Source organism: Dromiciops gliroides, chromosome 6 (genome assembly GCF_019393635.1).
Source record: "Dromiciops gliroides isolate mDroGli1 chromosome 6, mDroGli1.pri, whole genome shotgun sequence".
Taxonomy (NCBI): Eukaryota; Metazoa; Chordata; class Mammalia; order Microbiotheria; family Microbiotheriidae; genus Dromiciops; species Dromiciops gliroides.
This window is the reverse complement of record NC_057866.1, coordinates 255,819,557-255,841,180: the sequence shown is the minus strand read 5'-3', so window position 1 is coordinate 255,841,180 and position 21,624 is coordinate 255,819,557. Positions and strand designations below refer to the sequence as shown.

Genomic DNA, 21,624 nt, shown 5'->3' with positions numbered 1-21,624 from the left:
TCTGGGATGGGTTGAGTATTGTTCATCCGGAGGCAGGGGGGTGGTTTTGTTGAGCCTTCTGGGTCCCGTCTAGTCCAAAGAATCAATCTCAGACTGTTCATTACATGTTCAGACCAGGCTGACATAGGCCCAGGATTGCGATGAGTTTGTAGAGAATTTGGTTAGATGGGAAACCTGGACCAAAAAGGGCAGAACACAGTGGAACTAGTGCCTCTCTTGTATTCTCCCTTGTGTTTCATTCATCCAGACTGTCCATGGACAGACTACTAGATGAGAGAACGTGAAAGAGTGTAAGAAAATTATGTCTTTCCTGGTGGTAAGGCAGACCCCAGCAGGTCTCAACAGGCCAGCCTGTTTTATATCACCGTGGAAAGAACTATGACAAGATTCCCAACAATAAGGTGTCTGTGCCCTTGGAATGTCAGTAGTAACTCAGCATTTTTTCTCCCCACTGTTTTTTTTTTTTAAAGCAAAATTTTTTCCAAAGTTCTTGGGTTCTTACCAAACTTTGAATATTCCTCGTCCTTTTTAGTGTAAGGGGTTATAATTCTAGCTAGTCTGTCTAAAATATCTAATGAATGGTTGCCAATAAATTATAAGCTTTAGCAAGAGTTAGACTTTTAAGCATTTATTAAGGAAAATAAGAATTTGGTGAAGAGAAAGAGAAAGGCCTAGATTCATCTGTCTATTAAAGGGAGAGCGCATTTCTAAGCTCCCTTCTCCACCACATGTACACCGTCAATTTTTTATATTTCCCTGATTTCACCAAAACAGGGTATCCATTGCCTGCAATACCCAGGTACTCCCAGAATGGCCCTTAGCTGCTTCTTAGTTAATTCTGCCACTCTTTGGGCTTTTAATAAGTGATCATAATATGTGTCCTCAACCTTAAGAGTCACATGGGGTTTGTTACTCTGGGGAGGAGAATGGATTGTCCTTTCCTCCCATTCCAATCATTACATTAATCATATAAGCACAACTAACCTATATCTATATCACAACATGATGGTTTTTATTTTATTTTTGTTCTCAAAATTGACTTTTTTTTTGGGGGGGTGAGGCAGTTGGGGTTAAGTGACTTACCCAGGGTCACACAGTTAGTAAGTGTCAAGTGTCTGAGGCTGGATTTGAACTCAGGTCCTTGTGACTCCAGTGCCGGTGCTTTATCCACCGCACCACCTAGCTGCCCCAAAATTGACTTTTAAAATAAATTCTAAGGGAGGGGGGAGACCACATTAACTAAAAAAAAAAAGACTAGTATTCATACTTGTATTATCGAATGGTACATTATTTAGAGCAAAGTTTCTTAAACTGTGGGTCATGACCTCATGGGGTTGTGTAACAGAATGTGGGGGTCATGCAAAATTTGGCAACAGTAAAAGGTACCTATTTTATATACGTGGGGTAACATAAACATTTCTGGGGTAAAAAGGGATAATGAGTGGAAAAAGTTTAAGAAGCCCTGATATACAGCTCAGTTTACCTGCTACCTCCTCCTGTGAGGCCTCTTTTAATTGCCTCCAGCTGATATGATATGCCTCCCCCTCAGTAGTATCTTGTATATTTTGTATGTATTTAATACTATAGCTAGCATTTCTATAGTGCTTTAAGGTCATAAAGTATTTTACTAATTTTGCCTCTGTGACATTTAAAATTTAATGTGTGATCGCTGTATTCCTGTCCCAAGTATAGGGAAAATTAGCTAGGGTTACTTATAAATCAGAAGCTTTACCACCAGTTTTGGGCATTAATCATTTATTAAAGTATAGTAAAAAGAGAACACCTGGGTCAGAAAGTTAAGAAAAGGCCTATCTAGCCTAGAGTTCCAACCTCTCTTGGGTTTTCCTCAAGGCCTCCACTACCAGCTTGTTCAAGAGATGAACTGACCATCGCAGCCTCCTCTGAGTTTGGAGGAGAGATGGTCCATACACACTGCTTCAAGCTAATTGGCTAGCATCACCCAAATCCATTGGTTCACTGGACTTGAGGGTGGTCCCGTGTTGAAGTCCGAGTCCATAGACTCTGAGAACACACCCTCTTGAGAGCCAGGCAGGTGTGATTTTAATTGAATTAACTTTCCTTTTTTTAATGAGGCAATTGAGGTTATGTGACTTGCCCAGGGTCACACATCTAGTAAGTGTTAAGTGTCTGAGGTCAGATTTTAACTCAGTTCCTCCTGAATCCAGGGCTGGTGCTCTATCCACTGCACCACCTAGCTGTCCCCTTAGTTGAATTAACTTTAAGTGAGTCAATCAGCAGTCAGTCAATCCAAATCGATCCCCTCGAGCTGGGGTCTTTGGGTGTTGGCAAAACCCATTATTTCCTCACACCTTGCTTGAGGTAGTGTATTTACATTAATATATTTTATTATTTTTAATATAGTTCCATTGCCTCAGGTGAGGCAGCTCGGTGTTACAGTGAACAGAGCACTGACCCTGGAGTCAGAAAGACCTGAATTCAAATCCAGATTCAGATACTTCCTGCTCATGTGACCCTGGATAAGTCACTTCACTGCTACCTGCCTCAGTTTACTCATCTGTAAAATTGGAGTAATAATAATAATAATACCTACCTCAGGGTTCTTGTGAAGGACAAAAGGAGATAATACTTGTAAAATACTTTGTAAACCTTTAAGTGCTAGATGAATACTTGGTATCATTACGGCCAAATAAATAGACTAAGCAAAAATAAAATTAAAAAATAATAAATATAATGAATATATTTATATCGCAAGATTTCTTTGCATCCCTTGTGCTTAGAACAGAGCCTGACCCTTGTAAGTGCCTAGTTAAAACTTATTGAATGAATTATTGAATTGATTATGCCTTTTCAGAGAGACTATGAGTGACACTTGAATCAAAACCAAATTGGATTTGATGGGGGGGAGGGGCATGAGTTGAGAGAGGGAATTTCCCTCAGAGCATGGCCGTTGATTTCCCCCTGGGAGCTTCTGAAGGACAGAAGGCTTGGTGTGAAGTGGCTAAGGGGTGGAAAATGGTGGCAAAGGGTCAGGGGGACCATTCTGGGCTCTTCAGCAGATGTCCTCTTATAGCAGAGAGATTTAATTTTGTTTCACAGAGCAAGTTCTTGTAAGAGGCTTCTTGTAATCGGAGCCACACTCTCTATCCGGCAGGGTCCTGACGCAGTAGTCTGGGGCATTCAGGCCTTTTGACTATAAATAGCTTTCCTATTTAAGGTTTCCTCTCTCACCAGGCCTGAGTTGGCAGTGTTCTATAGGAGCAGGGACTGTTGTGTCCAAGTAGATTTTTGAGGGATGAGAAGAACCTTGTTGGTTTTTGCTGTTGAGGCACAGTTGACTTACAAATCTCCTTTTTTATTTTATTTTATTTTATTATTATTATTATTATTATTTTTTTTTTGCAGGGTAATGAGGGTTGTGACTTGCCCAGGGTCACACATCTAGTAAGTATCAAGTGTTTGAGGCTGGATTTGAACTCAGGTACTCCTGAATCCAGGGCCGGTGCTTTATCCACTGCGCCACCTAGCTGCCCCCTCCTTTTTTATTTTTAAAGAGATTTTGGGGACAACCAGGTGGCGCAGTGGATAAAGCACCGGCCCTGGATTCAGGGGGGCCTGAGTTCAAATCCAGTCTCAAACATTTGACACTTACTAGCTGTATGACCCTGGGCAAGTCACTTAACCCTTATCGCCCCACCAAAAAAAAAAAAAAGAGAGATTTTGGATGCATGCCTATTCGTCCTTGTTGATGCTCTGTTCCAAACATCTGAATAGCTTTCAGATATGGTGCACACTTTTTCAATGAGACATTTTATATATGTCTCCCATTGTAGAAGACTCTCTGATGACTTCGGGTCAACATTCATTATAATGGAGAATAAGGAAAATACTTTCTTTTTTCCCCTCTACAATTGCTTTTCAAGACCCCAGTAAACAGATGTTTCACTCATGCCCTTTGAAATGAATAAAGTGCCAGGGTCACAAAGAAACAAAATTAGGTCTTTGTTTACAAAATACACATATTTTGACTTAGATGAATCCTCAGATTAGTGCAGATGGCTAGCAGCACTAGGAAATTAAATTTATTGCAGACTGGAAAATAGACAAATACCTTTCTGGACCCCTACCTGCTTCTGTGCCCTTTGAAGTGGTTGAAGAGCTGAACAAGTTGTGGCACAGGATTGTGATGGAATACTGTGCTATGAGGAAAGATGAGGTTCATGATCTTAGAAAACCATGGGATAGTTTTGCACAAAATAAGGAAGAACGAAATGAGCAGAACATTGTATATGGTACCAACAATATTGTGGCTAATTTTCCCCCTTCCCTCCCCTCTCCTCCTTTCCTTCTTTTTGCGGGTCACACGGCTAGTAAGTGTCAAGTGTCTGAGGCTGGATTTGAACTCAGGTTCTCCTGAATCCAGGGCCAGTGCTTTATCCACTGTGCCTCCTAGCTGCCCCATGGCTAATTTTCTTAAAACAAATAGGAATCTGTTGGTCTTTGTGTTACACAGGATAAAATTATGTATCCAAAGATATATAACGATAATACCTGATCTAATATTAGGCCCCGATTATCATCCCAAGTGCCTGGATGCATTTGAAATATTTAAGGGAAAGTCATGGGAGGTAACTCAGTCTAGTCAGAGCCCTGTAGTAATGGGAATAAGAGCATGAATTTGATTCCTGTGCAGTTCTATGAATTCTGCCCTGTTCCAAGGCTGCAGACTGCACTGGTGATTGTGATCATTCATTTCATTTGTCTCCCAGATGAAGATAAAAGGATACTTGTCTCTTAATGGGTTTGCAGGGCTTTTGTCATTCATGGCCATCCATTTTTTCCAGTTATTCTCTCCCCCCCCCCCCCCATTCTCCGTGTTCCTGACACTGCTTTCTGGATTCTTCTCTTTTTACCTGCCTGACTATTCCTTTTCCATGCCCCTTCCCTGGATCATCATCCCTGTCCCACTCCTAGTGTGTGGATGTACCCCAGAGCTCTGTCCTGGGCCATGTCTTCTTTTTCTAAATTTTCTTGGTGAGCCAATCAGCTACCATGTGTTTAAGGATCATCTATAATCAAACAACTCCAAAATCTACATGTCTGTCCTCATTTTTCTCTTGAATTCTAGTCACATATCATCATCTGCTTGCTCAGCCTCTCTGCTTTGATGTCCCATTGGCTTGCTAGACTCAATATCTCCCACACAGAAATTCATTATCTTTCTCTCTCATTTCCCTATTTCTCTTAACTGTAGAACCACACTTCCAGTCACCTAAGTTTGCCACCTTGCTGTTATACCCAGTCCTTTCCCTTTAGCTCCATTGTTGTTATTTGTCCTTCATTTTTGTTTACATTTTTTGGGGGGCAGGACAATGAGGGTTAAGTGACTTGCCCAGGGTCACACAGCTAGTAAGTGTCAAGGTCTGAGGCGAGATTTGAACTCAGGTCCTCCTGAATCCAGGACCAGTGCTTTATCTATCCACTGTACCATTTAGCTGCCCTCTGTCCTTCATTTTTGAAGAGGACCAATGACATCACAGTGATGTCTTGATTTGTACATGAATTGGATTTAACGGAGGCAGAGTTGCACAAAGTTGTCAGCCTCACTGTCTTCCTGAGTCATCGAAGTCCAGTGGCAGGACAAAAGTTAAGATGACTGGTGATGGCCTGGGATGGCCTCAGCATCTTTGATGTCTGACCAAGCTCTAAGTGTTACACAGTGCCTGTTTTAGTTGCCTTTACGGTTGTTGGAACAAATTGTTCTCATCTGCCCACACAACCTTCTGTAAGGGCTAAAATTCTAGCTGTACTGTCTAAAATATAATGAGTGGTTGCCAATAAATTATAAGCTTTAGCAAGAGTATTTAAGTGTTTAAGTATTTATTAAAGAACATTAGGATCAGAGAGAAAGGTAAAAATCTAACTATTTCTAAGAGACCCCATCATCCAACCCACCACGATGAGGTCAGGAACAAAAAAGGACAAACACTTCCTCCTTCCTCCCAGAAGCCTCCTGTGAAACCGGGAACATCCCCATCACTCGCACACATAACTCCAAGCTAATTGGCTGGCAGCTTTGATAGACAGCACCCATGAGCAAACGTTACTTCCTTACACCAAGGACCTTGACCACATGGCTTGCCCTCAGATGCCTTTTCCTCATGGCGGAGCTTTCCTACAATAACTCTCCAGCAGGTGGTGTCATTACAATCATTACAGTCCCCCCTTTGTTTCTTCTAGGAACACTGTAGTGTTTCCTTAACAAAACAGTAAAAAACAACAGAATATACTACCCTATGCTAACAAACAATATGTCAATAACAATACAGAAAAGGGAGAAAGGGAAAATTTTGTCCAGAGGGGCAGTCCCTCATGAACCAGTGCTTTGACATTGGTCTTGCAAAGGGAGGGCCTCTGCAGAGAATACATGTTACAAATGGTGTATATAATAACAGAGGGGAAAAAGAAAAACAACAAAACAAAACTGTTCATTTAAAATCTTTGAAAGTCTTTTCTCAGATGATTCTTGGGATGTCCTCTGGGTGTGGTTGTGGAATGGAAGTCTTTTCAGGGGTTGATGTGTGGACGCTGGTAATCAGACAGGAAAATTTCCTACAAAATTGAGCTTAACACAACTTTAAAATAGCTTTGTCAATAATCAAATCAAACAATGAGAGTTCTTAAAAACATGTCTAAGGGAATTCAGAATCTTAGTTGTTACACATGAAACATATAATAAAACAAAAATTGAAATATTCTCTAAAACTTAATATTACTCTAGTCCCCCCTTGTGGAGGGTAAATTGAGAAGACAATTGCTGGGATATTAATTAAAAAATAATTTTTATCTTTGTTTCATCACTTTTTGAATCATCTGCCTAATTATCCTTATGCCATTATGAGAAATTAAAAAATCTAATATAAGTGGTAACAGATGTCAAGGCCAAATTCAACACTGTATTTATCATGACACCTGAAATAATTATGGGAGTTACCATAAAAGAACAGAGAAATGATGGGATATAAGCATTCCCACACTTGAGCAATATATACTGCTCATGCAGTATGCCAGGCTTAAAATAGGTGGATGTAATATACGTCCATGCCACCGAACATATTGGAAGAAACTGAGTCAGACTTAATCAAATGCATGGGATTGAGACGTCCATGGCATCAGGCATATAGGTGGGGGCATAGAAGCCAGGTGTAGAATGAGGAGAATAGGATGAAAACTCCCAGCCATCTGTAAGATATTGTGGGGGAAAATTAAACCAAGAGAAACCAACCTCAATATTTGTCAAAGCTATTCCCTTGGCCGTACCTTGACTTCATCCATGTCTCCCCTCATGTGACAGTTCAGTGTTTGCTCTTGCATGTATTCCTCTTGTGATCAGATGGCATCTTGGCCAACTGGCATCTGATAACTCAAAATGAAGGCGATTAATGTCTTAAATGATAATTTCCCATAATCCAAGTCTCATATGGATTTAAAAATTGAGGATAATAATGATCGCAAAAAATGTGAATGTACCTTGACTCAGAATACAGTAGAAAAGTCTCCACATGCTTGGGGTAGACATCCCCCTTAGTCACTGACAGGTTTGAGGCCTTTTGGATACCCTCAACCTGGTTTAGCCCATCTGACAAGATGGTTTTTACTGAGGTGTGGCCACTGTACATGCTGTGACTTGTTGCAGGTGAGAGTTGGGTGAAAGGTCACTCCTAAGGTAGAAAGCAGCCCTGAAAAAGGCTCACAATAGAGATGCTTGTCCTCAAACACCCCCTCATACCATGTTTCACTCAAGTGTCAAATCAATTGCCAAGGTTCTTTTCCTCAAGAATCTTCCATGGGTTCCTATTTAGAAGATTAGCATTTAAAACCCTTCAAACCAGTGAAAAATGCATGGAATCAGGAGACAGAGCAGTGCTTGAAGAATAGCAGTTAGGCCATTGTAGCTGGACCTAGGGGGTGTGTGAAGGAGAGTGGAAGATAGGAAGGTTAGGTAATGGAGGGCTTGAAACACCAAACAGAACATTTTTTATTTCGTCTTGGGGAAAATACGGAACCACTGGAGTTTACTGAGGTTGATGTGGGGACACACAAGCTTGAGGAAGCTCATTTGAAATTACTTTTTTTTGGGGGGGGCGAGGCAGTGGGGGTTAAGTGACTTGCCCAGGGTTACACAGCTAGTAAGTGTCAAGTGTCTGAGGCCGGATTTGAACTCAGGTCTTCCTGAGTCCAGAGCCAGTGCTTTATCCACTGTACCATTTAGCTGCCCCCTGAGGAAGCTCATTTGAGCAGCTAAGTAGAAGATGGATTGGAATGGGGAGAGTGTTGAGACAGAAGACTCCTTTTGTCCACTCCTTCAGAATGCTGTCTACATTAGATGCAGCTGCTTCCTAACCTCTTACTTGTCAACCTTCAGGAGTCTGGCCTCGTATCTCATTGCTCAGCCAAAACTTCCTTATCCAAAGTGACCCATGATCTCTTCATTGCTAAATCTAATAGAAGTACATATAGTGGAGGCTCCTAGTTTGTGGGTGAGAGTTGTGGAAGAGAGGAAGACCGTGAACTCACTGAGGGAAGAAGGAGACTGCATTGGGGTTTAGTAGATAATGGCTCTTAGGACCTGAATTAAATGATACAGTTCGATAGCAGGAACCTCGAAGGAATAGAGAGAGGAGATAAGGAAGGTACAGACAAGAGGAGACAGCTTTTTCTAGGAGCTTAATGGTGTGAAAAGGAGGAGGGATCTTTGAGTCAGGTAAAGAGTTTTTTAAGCATTGTGGAGATCTGAGAGATGTGTTTGCAGGCAGAAGAAGCGGACCAGTAGATAAAGTCTGCTTCAGAAGTAGGGAGTTATGGGTTATCGAAGGGAAGTGCTGTCTGAAAACACGGGAGAGGGCAGTATCATGATGTTGGTGAGAAGAACCTTTTCAACATCTGGAATTGGGGCAGAGGAACATGCTTAAGTGATTTGGAATATGGAATCACATGCTCTCCTTTCCAGCTAAACTGTCCTTCGAGAGCTTCCCAGATGTCAACATTCCAGCGCGCACCTCTGTCTCTGCACAGACTACCTCCCATGCTCGGAATGCCGTCCCTTTTGCATCCCTAATTCCCTTCGAGTCTCAGCTCGGCTGCCGCCTTCTACATGACACCGTTCCTGATCCCCACAGTTGTTAGCACTTGCATGTACCTGTAGAAATTACTTTGAACATCCTTTGTATTTAATTATCCTTGCACCTCCTGTGAAGTCATTGAGGGTAAAGGCTGTTTCGTTTTTGTCTGTGTACTCGCAGAGCCTAACACTGTCTTGTCTATCACAGACATTTAGTAAAAGCTTTTCGAATGAACAAATGAATGCGTGTAGGGTTTTTGTTAGAATGGAGACTGATTCCTGGTCAGGGAAAGATGTTTGGGGCAGCTAGGTAGTGCAGTGGATAAAGCACCGGCCCTGGATTCAGGAGGACCTGAGTTCAAATGCGGCCTCAGACACTTGACACTTAACTAGCTGTGTAACCCTGGGCAAGTCACTTAACCCTCATTGCCCTGAAAAAAAAAAAAAAGAATGGAGACTGAGGAAAGACTTGAATTTATAAGTGCAGATCCCATTCTCAGTAGCAGTAACACCTCACACTATAAACCATGGCCTGACTCTGCCAACTGGAGCACTCTTAAATAGGAAGGGTGGCCAGAATCCAGTCAAATGGACCATGGGGGGATAATTCAGATATTGAGTAATTTGTCCCAATCAGGTAACCGATTTGCTTCTCTTTTTGCCACTGAACTATTAATTTAATGAGTACTCCATCCTCCCTTTCTCTATAGGATGAAGAATTAATTCACCTGGATGGGAAATGCTGTCCTGAATGTGTTCCAAGACGTCAGCGCTGTATTTATGAAGAACATATAAAAGACGTGAGTATGAGAACAAAACAGAACTGATTTTCTTCCCAATATTTACTGAAATAATTTAATTTAGAACATGACAGTGATTATTATAGAACAGTGGGAAACTGCCACTTAAATTTTATTTTTTCCACCATTATTTACCATGTTTTAGTTCATTACACAGAGGGGAAAAAAATGAAAAGAGATTTTAGCCTCTCCAAATATTTCTCATTTCCATTTTATCAACTTTCTCTTAGTAAGGTGGGTTTTCATGGCACGCTTGATAAATTAAGTGAGATTTATTAGTTAAGACTTAGCAAGCATGAAAAAAATGCTTTGCTTTTTAAAAAAAAATAGTCATGGTAGAGCATATTTTTATAGCATTCTAGTGTTTATGAAGCTCTTTCTTCACAGCCTTGTAAAGTTACAGTCGTAAAGTATTATTACTAGAATTATAGGTTTTATAGCTGGAAGGGACCAGGGAAATCATTTAATTCAACACCCCCATTTTGTAGATAAGGAAAGTGAGGCCTAGAGAAATTGAGAACACACAAGAGCCAAACTTGGATTTGAATTCAGGTCATCTCCTAATCCGCTGTTCTTTTGTCTACACCACACTGAAACTGGCTCAGGGTAGCCCACTTCATCACATAGCTAATAAACACATGGCAAAACTGAGGCTGTGACGTGTTCTGATATGGACTCACTCTCTCTTGCTCCAGGGCTGATAAGGTGATACCTCTGTTGACTAGAAAGTTAGGATGAAAGAGTCTGATTTCTAGCCCAAGTTGGTTTTTTTTTTCTGTTTTTTTTTTTTTAAAACAACTTTACTTTCAGATTTGGGGTGGATCCTCTAATTCCCTTTCCTGTCTCCCAGTCCTATTATAGGGGGTTAGTGACTTCTATTTTTAAAGAAGTTTTGGAGATCCATAATTCTTTAAATGCTGAATTGTGGAATAGCCATAGGCTCCTCAGTCCTTCCCATCATAAGATAAGAATGCTAAGATTGTCTGTAGAAATATTGTAAACAAACACGAATCTTACCACTCCTTAGCATCCCATTTTTGGCATGTGATTTTAGATCCTTTGGCTTTACCTACACTTCACAGGAGGAAGAAGTAGATTTCACAGCAGGAATTACAATTCAGGTTTCTCCTGCCAACATTTTCCTTGAAATGTGATGTGCTTTTCTTGATTTGTATGTTTGTCACAGGCACTCTTAGTTTATTTGAGTAAAAATGACCCAAATTCCTATCTTTGTTTTATTTGCTGTAGAAATGATTTAGTGTTTTCTTCTCTGTATATTGAGCTCTTTATCAAATGTGAATGACACTAAATAGATTTCAGAACATGTTATATTTAAACATATAAACCTATGAAATTATTTAATAGCACAGGACATCTTAGGACAACCAGAAGTTTCAGTATGAGATCAGTTTTGCTGAAAATATGAGAGGGGATGAGGGAGAAACAGGATAATTAAGATTGGCTCAGGTTGGGGCAGCTAGGTGGTGCAGTGGATAAAGCACCAGCCCTGTATTCAGGATGACCTGAGTTCAAATTTGGCTTCAGACACTTGACACTAGCTGTGTGACCCTGGGCAAGTCACTTAACCCTAATTGCTCCCCCCCCCCCCAAAAAAAAGACTGGTTCCATTAGACATTGACTCTTCCCTTTATTCAGTGTATTTTGTTCTCAGCAAAATCCCTCATGCTACTGAAACTGAAACTCCTTATTTCTCCTATTCCCTATATGATGGAGATTTATTTGCATCTTTATCCTATCTTGGCAGGTTCTAGCTTGCCTGAGCAGATACAAAAGGGCGTGTGTGTGTGTGTGTGTGTGTGTATGTGTGTTTTGTGTGTTTGTGTGTACTGTGTGCGTTGTGTGTTCTGTGTATATGTGCATATTGTGTGTTGTATGTTGAGCCCACTAAAGTACATACCTGTGAAATAGTTGGGAAATGAAAGCATGGAGACTGTTGATACATCCTTCCATTTCACCTGGAAATTGATTTTTTTAAGAAAAAGTTTCTCTTTGAAGGGTGGTTTTTATTTTTCATCTGACAGACCAAGATAATGGTATCCAACTATTGTATGTCAGATTGGTTGGTTCAGTGGAGAATTTAAAACCATTTCATTTAAAAGCACTTCCTCATTCTTTCCACTTCTCTCTTTCTCTTTGCTTCCCGCATCCTGCTCCCAACCTCTGCCCCTCCCATTCTCACAGGGGTGTTGTGAGGATAAATGAAATCATCTTTGAAAAGTGCTCAGGATCCTAGGGCAGAACACTCACTTGCATGACCATCATCTGCTTGAGCACACAGAACATGTCAAGGTTGGAAGGCTTTTGGCACACGGCACATGCGGCGTACATTTCAAACCAAGCCTATAAAAGCATTTGCTTTAAGAGCACAGAGGCTTAAGGTCCCGGCAGAGCCAGGGAAATTCCCCTATGAAATTCCCCTCAATTATTACTGGAGAGTGCGCTTAACATGCTCTCCAGTTGGACAGGCTGAGAGTCACGTTCAAGTGGTTTTTGCTTATGAAGAGGCATCTACGATGGCTCTGGACCAGGGCTTCTTGGCTGCTTTTGTGCCATAGAAACTATTGGCAATCTGGCCAAACCTCTGTACTCCTTCTCAGAATCCTGCTTTTAAGTGCATAAAATAAAATGCATACAAGGAAGCCACTCATATTGAAATGTAGTCTTCTCTGTTTCTGCCCATCTGCCTTCCTCTCTTCTTTTTCCTCCTTCCCTCCCTTTCACCCCTTCTCTTTCCTTCCTTCCTCCCTCCCTCCCTCCCTCCCTCCCTCCCTCCCTCCCTCCCTCCCTTCCTCCCTTCCTCCCTTCCTCCCTTCCTTCCTTCCTTCCTTCCTTCCTTCCTTCCTTCCTTCCTTCCTTCCTTCCTTCCTTCCTTCCTTCCTTCCTTCCTTCCTTCCTTCCTTCCTTCCTTCCTTCCTTCCTTCCTTCCTTCCTTCCTTCCTTCCTTCCCTCTTTCCCTTTCTCTGTCTCTCACAGGTTTACAGATCCCAGCTTAGAAACCCTACCTCTAGGGGATGATATTTGGTATTTTTTTATGGTTTATTCGTGGATACTTATAGGTGCTCTCAGTCTGTACCTAAATTCCTGGGCAAATGAAGCAGGCATTGAAGGTCTTCTGGTAACATTGTTCATTCCTTTCTTCTCATATAGGAGGGAGAAAGGTGGGATGATGGTCCATGCAAAGTGTGTGAGTGCCGAGATGCCCAAGTAATCTGTTATCAACCCTCCTGCCTCCCGTGCCCAGTGGGTACATTGGCAGTGGAAGTCTCGGGACAGTGCTGCCCAGCTTGCAAATCAGGTGGGTACAATTTGGAAGCTATTTCCCCAGAGTGATGGGCATGCCAACAACATCCAGACAGAGTCCTCTGGGCTATTTGCCTGTCCTTGTTTCCTTAGAGTTTTGTTCTACCAGTTTATTTCTCCTCATTTTTTTCTCTTGAGTTGCTAACAGTCTTTGTGTAATTAAATTAAGTTGGCATAACAAAGGGCTTTTCTTTCTTTTGAAGATGCAGAAATGACTGCTCAAAGTCTTTTAGCTGCTCTTTTAAGATGAGCTATTAAACAAAGGCAATTTATTTAGGGAACCCTTATAATAACTTTTATAAGGTTATGAGACTTATAGATCTTTTAAAATGTAAAAGTTTATTTCTCCCAAAATAATGTATCTATTTGTTCTCCACCTCTGCTTTCAATTCACCAGGAGCTGAATCGCTTAATTAGTTCATGATAATTAACACACTAGGAGTTCCCCATGCTACTGAAATAACAGGTATAGACCACATGATGCAACAAAACAAAACAAAACAAAGCCCAACAAATCTTTTGGGAGGCTTGTTTATGTTCTCGCCAGGATAATTTGTCATTATATCACAAATGATTGCTAGCAATTTTTAGAATTGCTTTCTCCGCAACAGCATTTTGCTCATGTATGGATAGGTGGCATTTTCAATTTGCCTTTCACAGTTAATAGTTTTCATCTGTAGGTACTATTTTTTTTTATTGGCATCTGTTCTTGTTGTGTTTAACTTATTGTGGCTAATTGTAGTGTGTCAATATAGCGTGGAAAAAGGAAAGTAATTTTATGGTTTAATTAGGTTGCGTTCTCAAAAATGCCTCTAGTGGGCTTACCAGTAAAAACACACACACTTGTGTGTTTAGCATACAATTATTTCAGAGAGGCAGTCTTCCAAGGTGCCCAGAGCACTGGATTTAAAGTTAATAAGGGCTGGGTTCTAATCCTGCCTGAGATGTTTACTAGCTGTCTGCCTTTGGGCAAGTCATTTAACCTCTCTCAGCCTTAATATCTTCCTTTTCAAAGTGGGTGTGATAATACCTATAGCATTCACCTTACAGAGTTGTTGTAAGGCTCAAAAGAGATATAATATAGTAAATATGCTTTGTCAACTTGAAACTGCTATACAATACCAGCTATTATCCTTCCTCCTCCCCTTTTCATTCCTTCCTTCCTCCTTTATTCTGTTCATCCCCAGCATTCTCATCACCCCCCCATCATCATCCTCACATCCCCATTCTCCTATATTGACAACCAAGTACTTGCCGATTTCCAAATCCAAAGAAACCCCCGTGTAGATAGTGACACAAGATCAATAAGTTGCAAAATGCATAAAGTGGGTTTAGATATTAAAAACACATGTTACTTTTAAGCCCAAAGCTTAAGAACATCTAAACAAACAAACAAAAAATTACTTTCTAAATGACTTTAAAATCCTATCTGTTCAGAGGCTGGTCATTTGTAGTTTCTAGCATATCAGTCAGACAAAGCAGTATGTGTTTAGTGTTGTCTTCTGTATCTGGATGATCCTAATGCTCTTAGAGGGCATTAGGGGATCTGAGACAAGAGAGAGAGCATGTTGCAGTTTTTCTGTAGCAACAGATCTTTGTCACTTTTGCTCTTCTTCACGTTGTCTCCTGCCTGGAGAGCTAGGTTGCATGCCTTCTACTTACTGCTTCCTTTTCCCTGTCTTTGATTCCAGTCCCCTGTCACCCAGACTGCCTGGCTTGTTCTCAGTCCCCAGACCACTGTGACCTCTGCCGGGACCCCAGGAAGCATCTGCAGAGTGGCCGCTGTGTGCATAGCTGTGACCCAGGATTCTACCGGAGTGGGGGCCTTTGTTTAGGTATAATTGAATTCCAGTAGTATGGCTAGTACTTTTCACATTTGGGCATTAGTGCACCTGGGACATTATTAAGGCTGAGTGGATGGATAAATAAATGACATCAATGAGCGTTTATTAAAAGATTACTCTGGGGGGCAGCTAGGTGGCGCAGTGGATAAAGCACTGGCCCTGCATTCAGGAGGTCCTGAGTTCAAATGTAGCCTCAGACACTTGACACTTACTAGCTGGGTGACCCTGGGCAAGGCACTTAACCCCCATTGCCCTGCAAAAAAAAAAAAAAAAAAAGATGACTCTGGGCTAAGTCCTAAGAATATAAAAACAAAAGCAAGACAGTTCCTGCCTTCAAGGGGCTTACAAAGGGGAAATACCACACATATAGTGGAGTGTGAGATGTATGAAAACCCTGAGATACAGAATTTCTGGGTAATTAATAATCAATATATTAGTTAGGCTAGCTGGCAATCAATAAATTGATGGTCAGTGGTTTCTCTTGGTAACTAAAGATACCAAGGGAGATGCTGAAAGGCCTTAAATTTCTTCTGAAAGGGGACTCCCCTTACAAGTGAAAATCAACCTGGATTGGTGGACATTTAATGAGGAGTTGGGCTAAAAGTCTTAAGTCCCTCCTGCTGAGAATAGGGCTTGGTCATGAGATCCATCCGCTTCCAGCAATCCGGGCAGGGGAAGCCATTTCCATCTGCACCTCTCTCCTTCATGATCTGGGTCACTCTAAACTCTGATGGAGGGGATCAAGGACGGAGGTTCCTTCCCTCAGTGTAAGAGCTCACCCCAACTGGATTCTCTTTATATTCTAAACAGCAATTAGGTGTCCTCATGCCCAAAATTGATGAGCTAGGAGCAATCTCATTAGTCAGCCATGCCCTTCAGAGACTGATTGACCCTAACACGAGTTGGGCCTTTGCAGAAAATAGAAAAAGGGTGGATCACAATGAAAAATTAGCTTTCAATATGATAGTATAATATTAATTCCTCTCAAGTGGTCTGTGAGGAGGGGTGTTTTGTTTCAGACAGCCACAGGTATAACGAGTAGACTGATGCACCCTTTCCCGGAGCAGTGGCCAGATTGATTTGATTGTGGTTCTGTAGTTTAGAGGCAGGCAGGGGGGAAGGATCCATCAAGTGTGGCAGAGCAGATGGTAAACTGACCAGGGGACAAAGGGAAGCCTGACTGGAGCTCGCCTTGATGAGGCGCGCCCTGAGATGCGCTTTTGCATTGGGACCAGTGAAGAGGAGAGCTTTTACTTCTTCTCGTAGCCACTACTCCTGGTGGATGTAAGAAAGTGGTAAACTGATGGCTCCCATCCCTAATCATCCCTTTCCTTCCAACATTTAGACAAAGACTGAGAACATTAGTGTCAAAGGGGATCTTCTAGATTCTCTAATTGATTATCACTTTTGGTTGTTTTTTTTTTTTTTGTTTGGTTGGGTTTTTTTTTTTTGTTGTTGTTTTGTTTTGTTTTTTGGTGAGGCAATTGGGGTTAAGTGACTTGCCCAGGGTCACACAGCTAGTAAGTGTCAAGTGTCTGAGGTCATATTTGAACTCAGATCCTCTTGAATCCAGGGCTGGTGCTCTATCCACTGCGCCACCTAGCTGTCCCTGATTATTACTTTTGATGATGAGAGGCAGCATGACCTAGTGGTCAGAGCTGGCCTGATTGCTGGGAAGACGTGGGTGCAAATCCTACGTATGCCATATACTAGGTTTGAGATCATGGGCAAGTCACTCCACATCTCAGTGCTCTAGGCCACTCTCTCAGGCTGTGGTATGCAGAGAAAAGGTTGAACTGCATTGGTAGACTGAGTTTCCTCATCCTGGACTTCCTTGTACCAGTACAACCATAGGTTCCCATACCTATCCCTATCCCTATCTGACAATAGGAAGATTGCAACTGTGTATTAGCAGCTAGGTGGCGCCCTAGGGCATAGAGAACTAGGCCTGAAGTCAGGACTCGGCTTCCTGCGTTCAAATTTGGCTTCAGACACTTAGTAGCTGTGTCACCCTGGGCAAGTCACTGTGCCTTGTTTGCCTCAGTGTCCTCATCTGTAAAATGAGCTGGAGAAGGAAATGGCCAACCACTCTGGTATCTCTGCCAAGAAAACCTCAAAAGGGGTCACCAAGTCAGACATGATTGAAAACATCTGCAATAACAACAATTGATAAATTAACTCTTTCAGGGTATTGGATCTTATATATTAAACCACTACTCTAAGATGTAGGCTTTTCAACATAATTTTTAGAGTTGGAAGGGCTCTTAGAGATTTACTAGGCCAGTTATAGTTGATGAAATTGAACCCGAGAGGTTTTAAGTAACTTGTCAAAATGTCCCACAGCTTGTAAGTGGAAGGAGGTCAGGGGCTTGCCAGATTCCTTCACCTGCCTTATATATAACCTACCTGGTAAGAACTGACCCAATTGTAGTCACATCATAAAATGTATTATTGGAAGAATTGGACCACATTAATATTGACATCCTCTCCAAAAAAACCCACTAACCCAACAACAACATAAAACAGCCAAAGAATTTGTAGGTAAATAGAATGAGGGCTCACAGGTTTTCAAAACAACAACAAAAGATACAGCAGAATTGGCTTCATCATGCGCCAAAGGCAGTAAGAAATCATTCATGTGACACATGGTCATCTCATCTTGAAGGGCTAATAGTGCAATAAAGCATTTTAAATGAGGGAAAAGCAAGGGGATCCCTGGAAAGGTCATTGCAGCTTATGCATCAATGGAAGATGAAGACGTAGAGAAAATCTCTGGAGAGCTCAATGAGATTCTCTAAGTCAACATATACTGTGCTAGTTGGCAAGAAAACTCATTGCAAATGTGAGCACAGGGAAGGATGGTGAAAAGTCCTTTGGAGAATAAGTAAAGAAGTTCAAGGCTTGTAGACTACACAGAACCTTCATGTCTACATAGTAGAATTTATTTTCAAGACATCAGCCATGGAGAGCACTATATATCATCCCCTCAAATGAAACTGACTGTATCTCAGGAAACAGGATGTGATTGACAGCATCATGACGTTGCAAGATTGCTGAATTTGGAGGAAGAAGATCTGGAATCAAATGCCAGTTCTGCTGGTTGTGACGTTGGGCAAGCCTCTCTGGGCCAATCAACAAGGTTGGCAGGAGCCAAAGGACTATCACAAGCACACACCAAAGACATCCATACAAGATCACTGATAGCATTGAGAAATCATTTCATAGGATGTCCTAAAAAAGAGGGAAAGCCCCCTAAAGCATCATCAATAACATTAATACCCATTTAAAAAGGCATTTGAAAGGACTTCAATAAATGGCTGTTTTCTTATAAAAATCTTTATAAGGATCATTTATTTATTTTCATTATTTATTTATTTATTTTTGCAGGGCAATGAGGGTTAAGTGACTTGCCCAGGGTCACACAGCCAGTAAGTGTCAAGTGTCTGAGGTCAGATTTGAACTCAGGTCCTCCTAAATCCAGGGCTGGTGCTTTATCCACTGTGCCACCCAGCTGCTGCTTAGGATCATTTATTCTTGTAATGTATCCTTGATGAATCCATATGAAGGGAATAAGCAGGCTTTCACAAACAATTCCCTACAGTGGACCACATCTTTACAGTCACAGAACAGAGAAAACAGAATTTCACTATATTTATTGTTTGTTTATACCCCAAGTCCCTTCTCCCCTTAATTTGGACATAGCAGGAGAGATACCTTTCCACTGGAGAGATAGATACCTTTCCACTTTTCTGGTTCTCTCCCTGTGGTCACTCACAATATTGCAATAAAACTTAGGAAACTGAAAAAAAAATTTGGACATGGTGAAATGGAGACTTATCTTCTCCAACAAAGAGTCTTTCTTGAGTATATTAAGATCAGGCAAGGGGCAGCTAGATGGCGCAGTGGATAGAGCACCGGCCCTAGATTCAGGAGTACCTGAGTTCAAATCCGGCCTCAGACACTTAATAGCTAGCTGTGTGACCCTGGGCAAGTCGCTTAACCCCAATCGCCTCACTAAAAAAAAAAAAAAAAAAAGATCAGGCAAGACTCCTTTGTAAATACAACCAGAGAGATAACTTTGTTCAATGACCCTCTGACTATTAACATCAAATGAGGCATAAAACAGGGAGATGAATGTATGTGGAAGGTGGTTACAGAATGAGTTCCCTGCAGAGTTCAAGTAGAAGAGAGATTCCCTATAGACAGTGAGGTCTTCCAAATAGAATGAAATTTTGCTGTTTGTATTGGGCCTCAGAGCATGAAGTGACTTCCTAAATGCAATCTGTGATTATAAGAAAGTGACCTAATAATCCAAATGGGAAGAAAGCAAAGGGTAAAGACAGCCCCTCGTCCAGACTGTGACATGCAATTAGACAGTCCCAATTACATTTTTTTTTTGGATGGGGCAATGAGGGTTAAGTGACTTGCCCAGGGTCACACAGCTAGTAAGTGTCAAGTGTCTGAGATTGGATTTGAACTCAAGTTCTCCTGAATCCAGGGCTGGTGTTTTATCCACTGCGCCATCTAGCTTCCCCCTAGATAGACAATCCAATGAATGAATCAATCTATTATCTATCTATATCTATCCATCTATCCATCTATCCATCTATCCATCTATCCATCTATCCATCTATCCATCCATCTATCTATCTATCTATCTATCTATCTATCTATCTATCTATCTATCTATCTATCTATCTATCTATCTATCTATCTATCTATCTATCTAATCTATCCCTCCATCCCTCCATCCCTCCATCCCTCCATCCCTCCATCCCTCCATCCCTCCATCCATCGATCCATCGATCCATCGATCCATCGATCCATCGATCCATCGATCCATCGATCCATCGATCCATCGATCTATCCATCCATCTATCTATCTATCTATCTATCTATCTATCTATCTATCTATCTATCTATCTATCTATCATTTACCTATCTACCTACCTACCAATCTATCTATCTCCCTCCTTGCCTGCCTGTGTCTGTCTGTCTGTCTGTCTATCCATCCATCCATCCATCTATCCATCTATCTATCTATCTATCTATCTATCTATCTATCTATCTATCTATCTATCTATCTATCATTTACCTATCTACCTACCTACCAATCTATCTATCTCCCTCCCTGCCTGCCTGCCTGTGTCTGTCTGTCTGTCTGTCTGTCTGTCTATCTATCTATCTATCTATCAATCACTCTATCTCTTTCTCTCTCCCAGTCTGCCATATCCTTCCTTCCTTCCTTCCTTCCTTCCTTCCTTCCTTCCTTCCTTCCTTCCTTCCTTCCTTCCTTCCTTCCTTCCTTCCTTCCTTCCTTCCTTCCTTCCTTCCTTCCTTCCTTCCTTCCTTCCTTCTTTCCTTCCTTCCTTCCTTCCTCCCTCCCTTCCTTCCATCCTGTCTATGTACCAATCTATCTACCATATCCATTTCTCCATCCATCCATATATCCGTCCATCTGTCTGTCTATCTAGTGTATCTATTTGTCTTCTCTGTCTGCTCTCTGTCTGTCTATCTTTGGGACAAATTCAGTAGTCAGTGAGTTGGACCCAGAGTGGAATAAGTAAAACGAAGTGGGCGTATTTGGGAAGTTGTGCCTGGCTTTTCATGTTCCAAAGCTGTTCATTGGCACAAAGGCTCACCTTTTTTAACATGAATATTCCCTTGGTGTGATACCATGGAACACAATGGTCTCTGAGGAATCAGTTATGAATTCCCCAAAGGGCAGTGGAGAGGTGTGTGGAAAGTGTGAGTAGCTGGCAATGTATCTCAGACAATAACCCACAGTAAGGAAAATACTTGAGGAAATGGATGGCAATGAAAGAGGGTGGGTTGTCCAAGGCTTGATAGCAGTGGATGACAGCCAGAATTCCATAGAGATTTCCAGCAGATGTAAAAATAAGTCCATTAGCCCAATGGGTACATTTTCTTTAAAAGATCTATGGGAGGGGCAACTAGGTGGTGCAGTGGCTAGAGCACCGGCCCTGGATTTAGGAGGACCTGAGTTCAAATCTGACTTCAGACACTTGACATTTGCTAGCTGTGTGACCCTGGGCAAGTCACTTAACCCTCATTGCCCCGTTTTTTAAAAAAAATCTATGGGAAGATATGGAGAAGAATCACAAAGGAAGAGGAGGAATGGATGAGTTGTTATCTGCATCAATGAAGGGAATACTCAAATTGGTGTTTGATTCTCTGCCCTTGTCCTTGCCCCATGGTTTATTATCCAGTTTGTATATTGTCCAGATTCTTCTCTTCTTCAGAGGCTGGATTGTTGGGCTTGGAATTGAGACCTGAGTTCAAATTTGGTTTTACACCGTTACTGGTTCTGTGACTGTAGGAGATCCACTTAACTGCTCTCTCCCTCAGTCTTTTCCCAGGACTATTGGGGTGATAAAATGAAATAATGTTTATGAAGTGTTTAGCATAGTACCTGCCACTTAAGAAATGTTTATTCCTTTCTTCCTCCCTTTATTCCTTGAACATGTATCACCTTTAAGATTTCCCCCCTCCTTTCTTATGGCGATTAGTACTCCTTCCAGAGCTGAAGGAAAAAGGA

General features: G+C 41.5%; 1 protein-coding gene across 1 annotated transcript in view; it reads left to right on the top strand.

The window, feature by feature from the left end:
* Positions 1 to 21,624, top strand: part of FRAS1 (Fraser extracellular matrix complex subunit 1) — a 515,723-nt gene that overhangs the window by 187,712 nt on the left and 306,387 nt on the right. Inside the window, 3 exon segments of the mRNA XM_043971175.1 lie at positions 9,811 to 9,900; positions 13,069 to 13,216; positions 14,913 to 15,056. Coding sequence (XP_043827110.1) covers positions 9,811 to 9,900; positions 13,069 to 13,216; positions 14,913 to 15,056 — 382 coding nt within the window.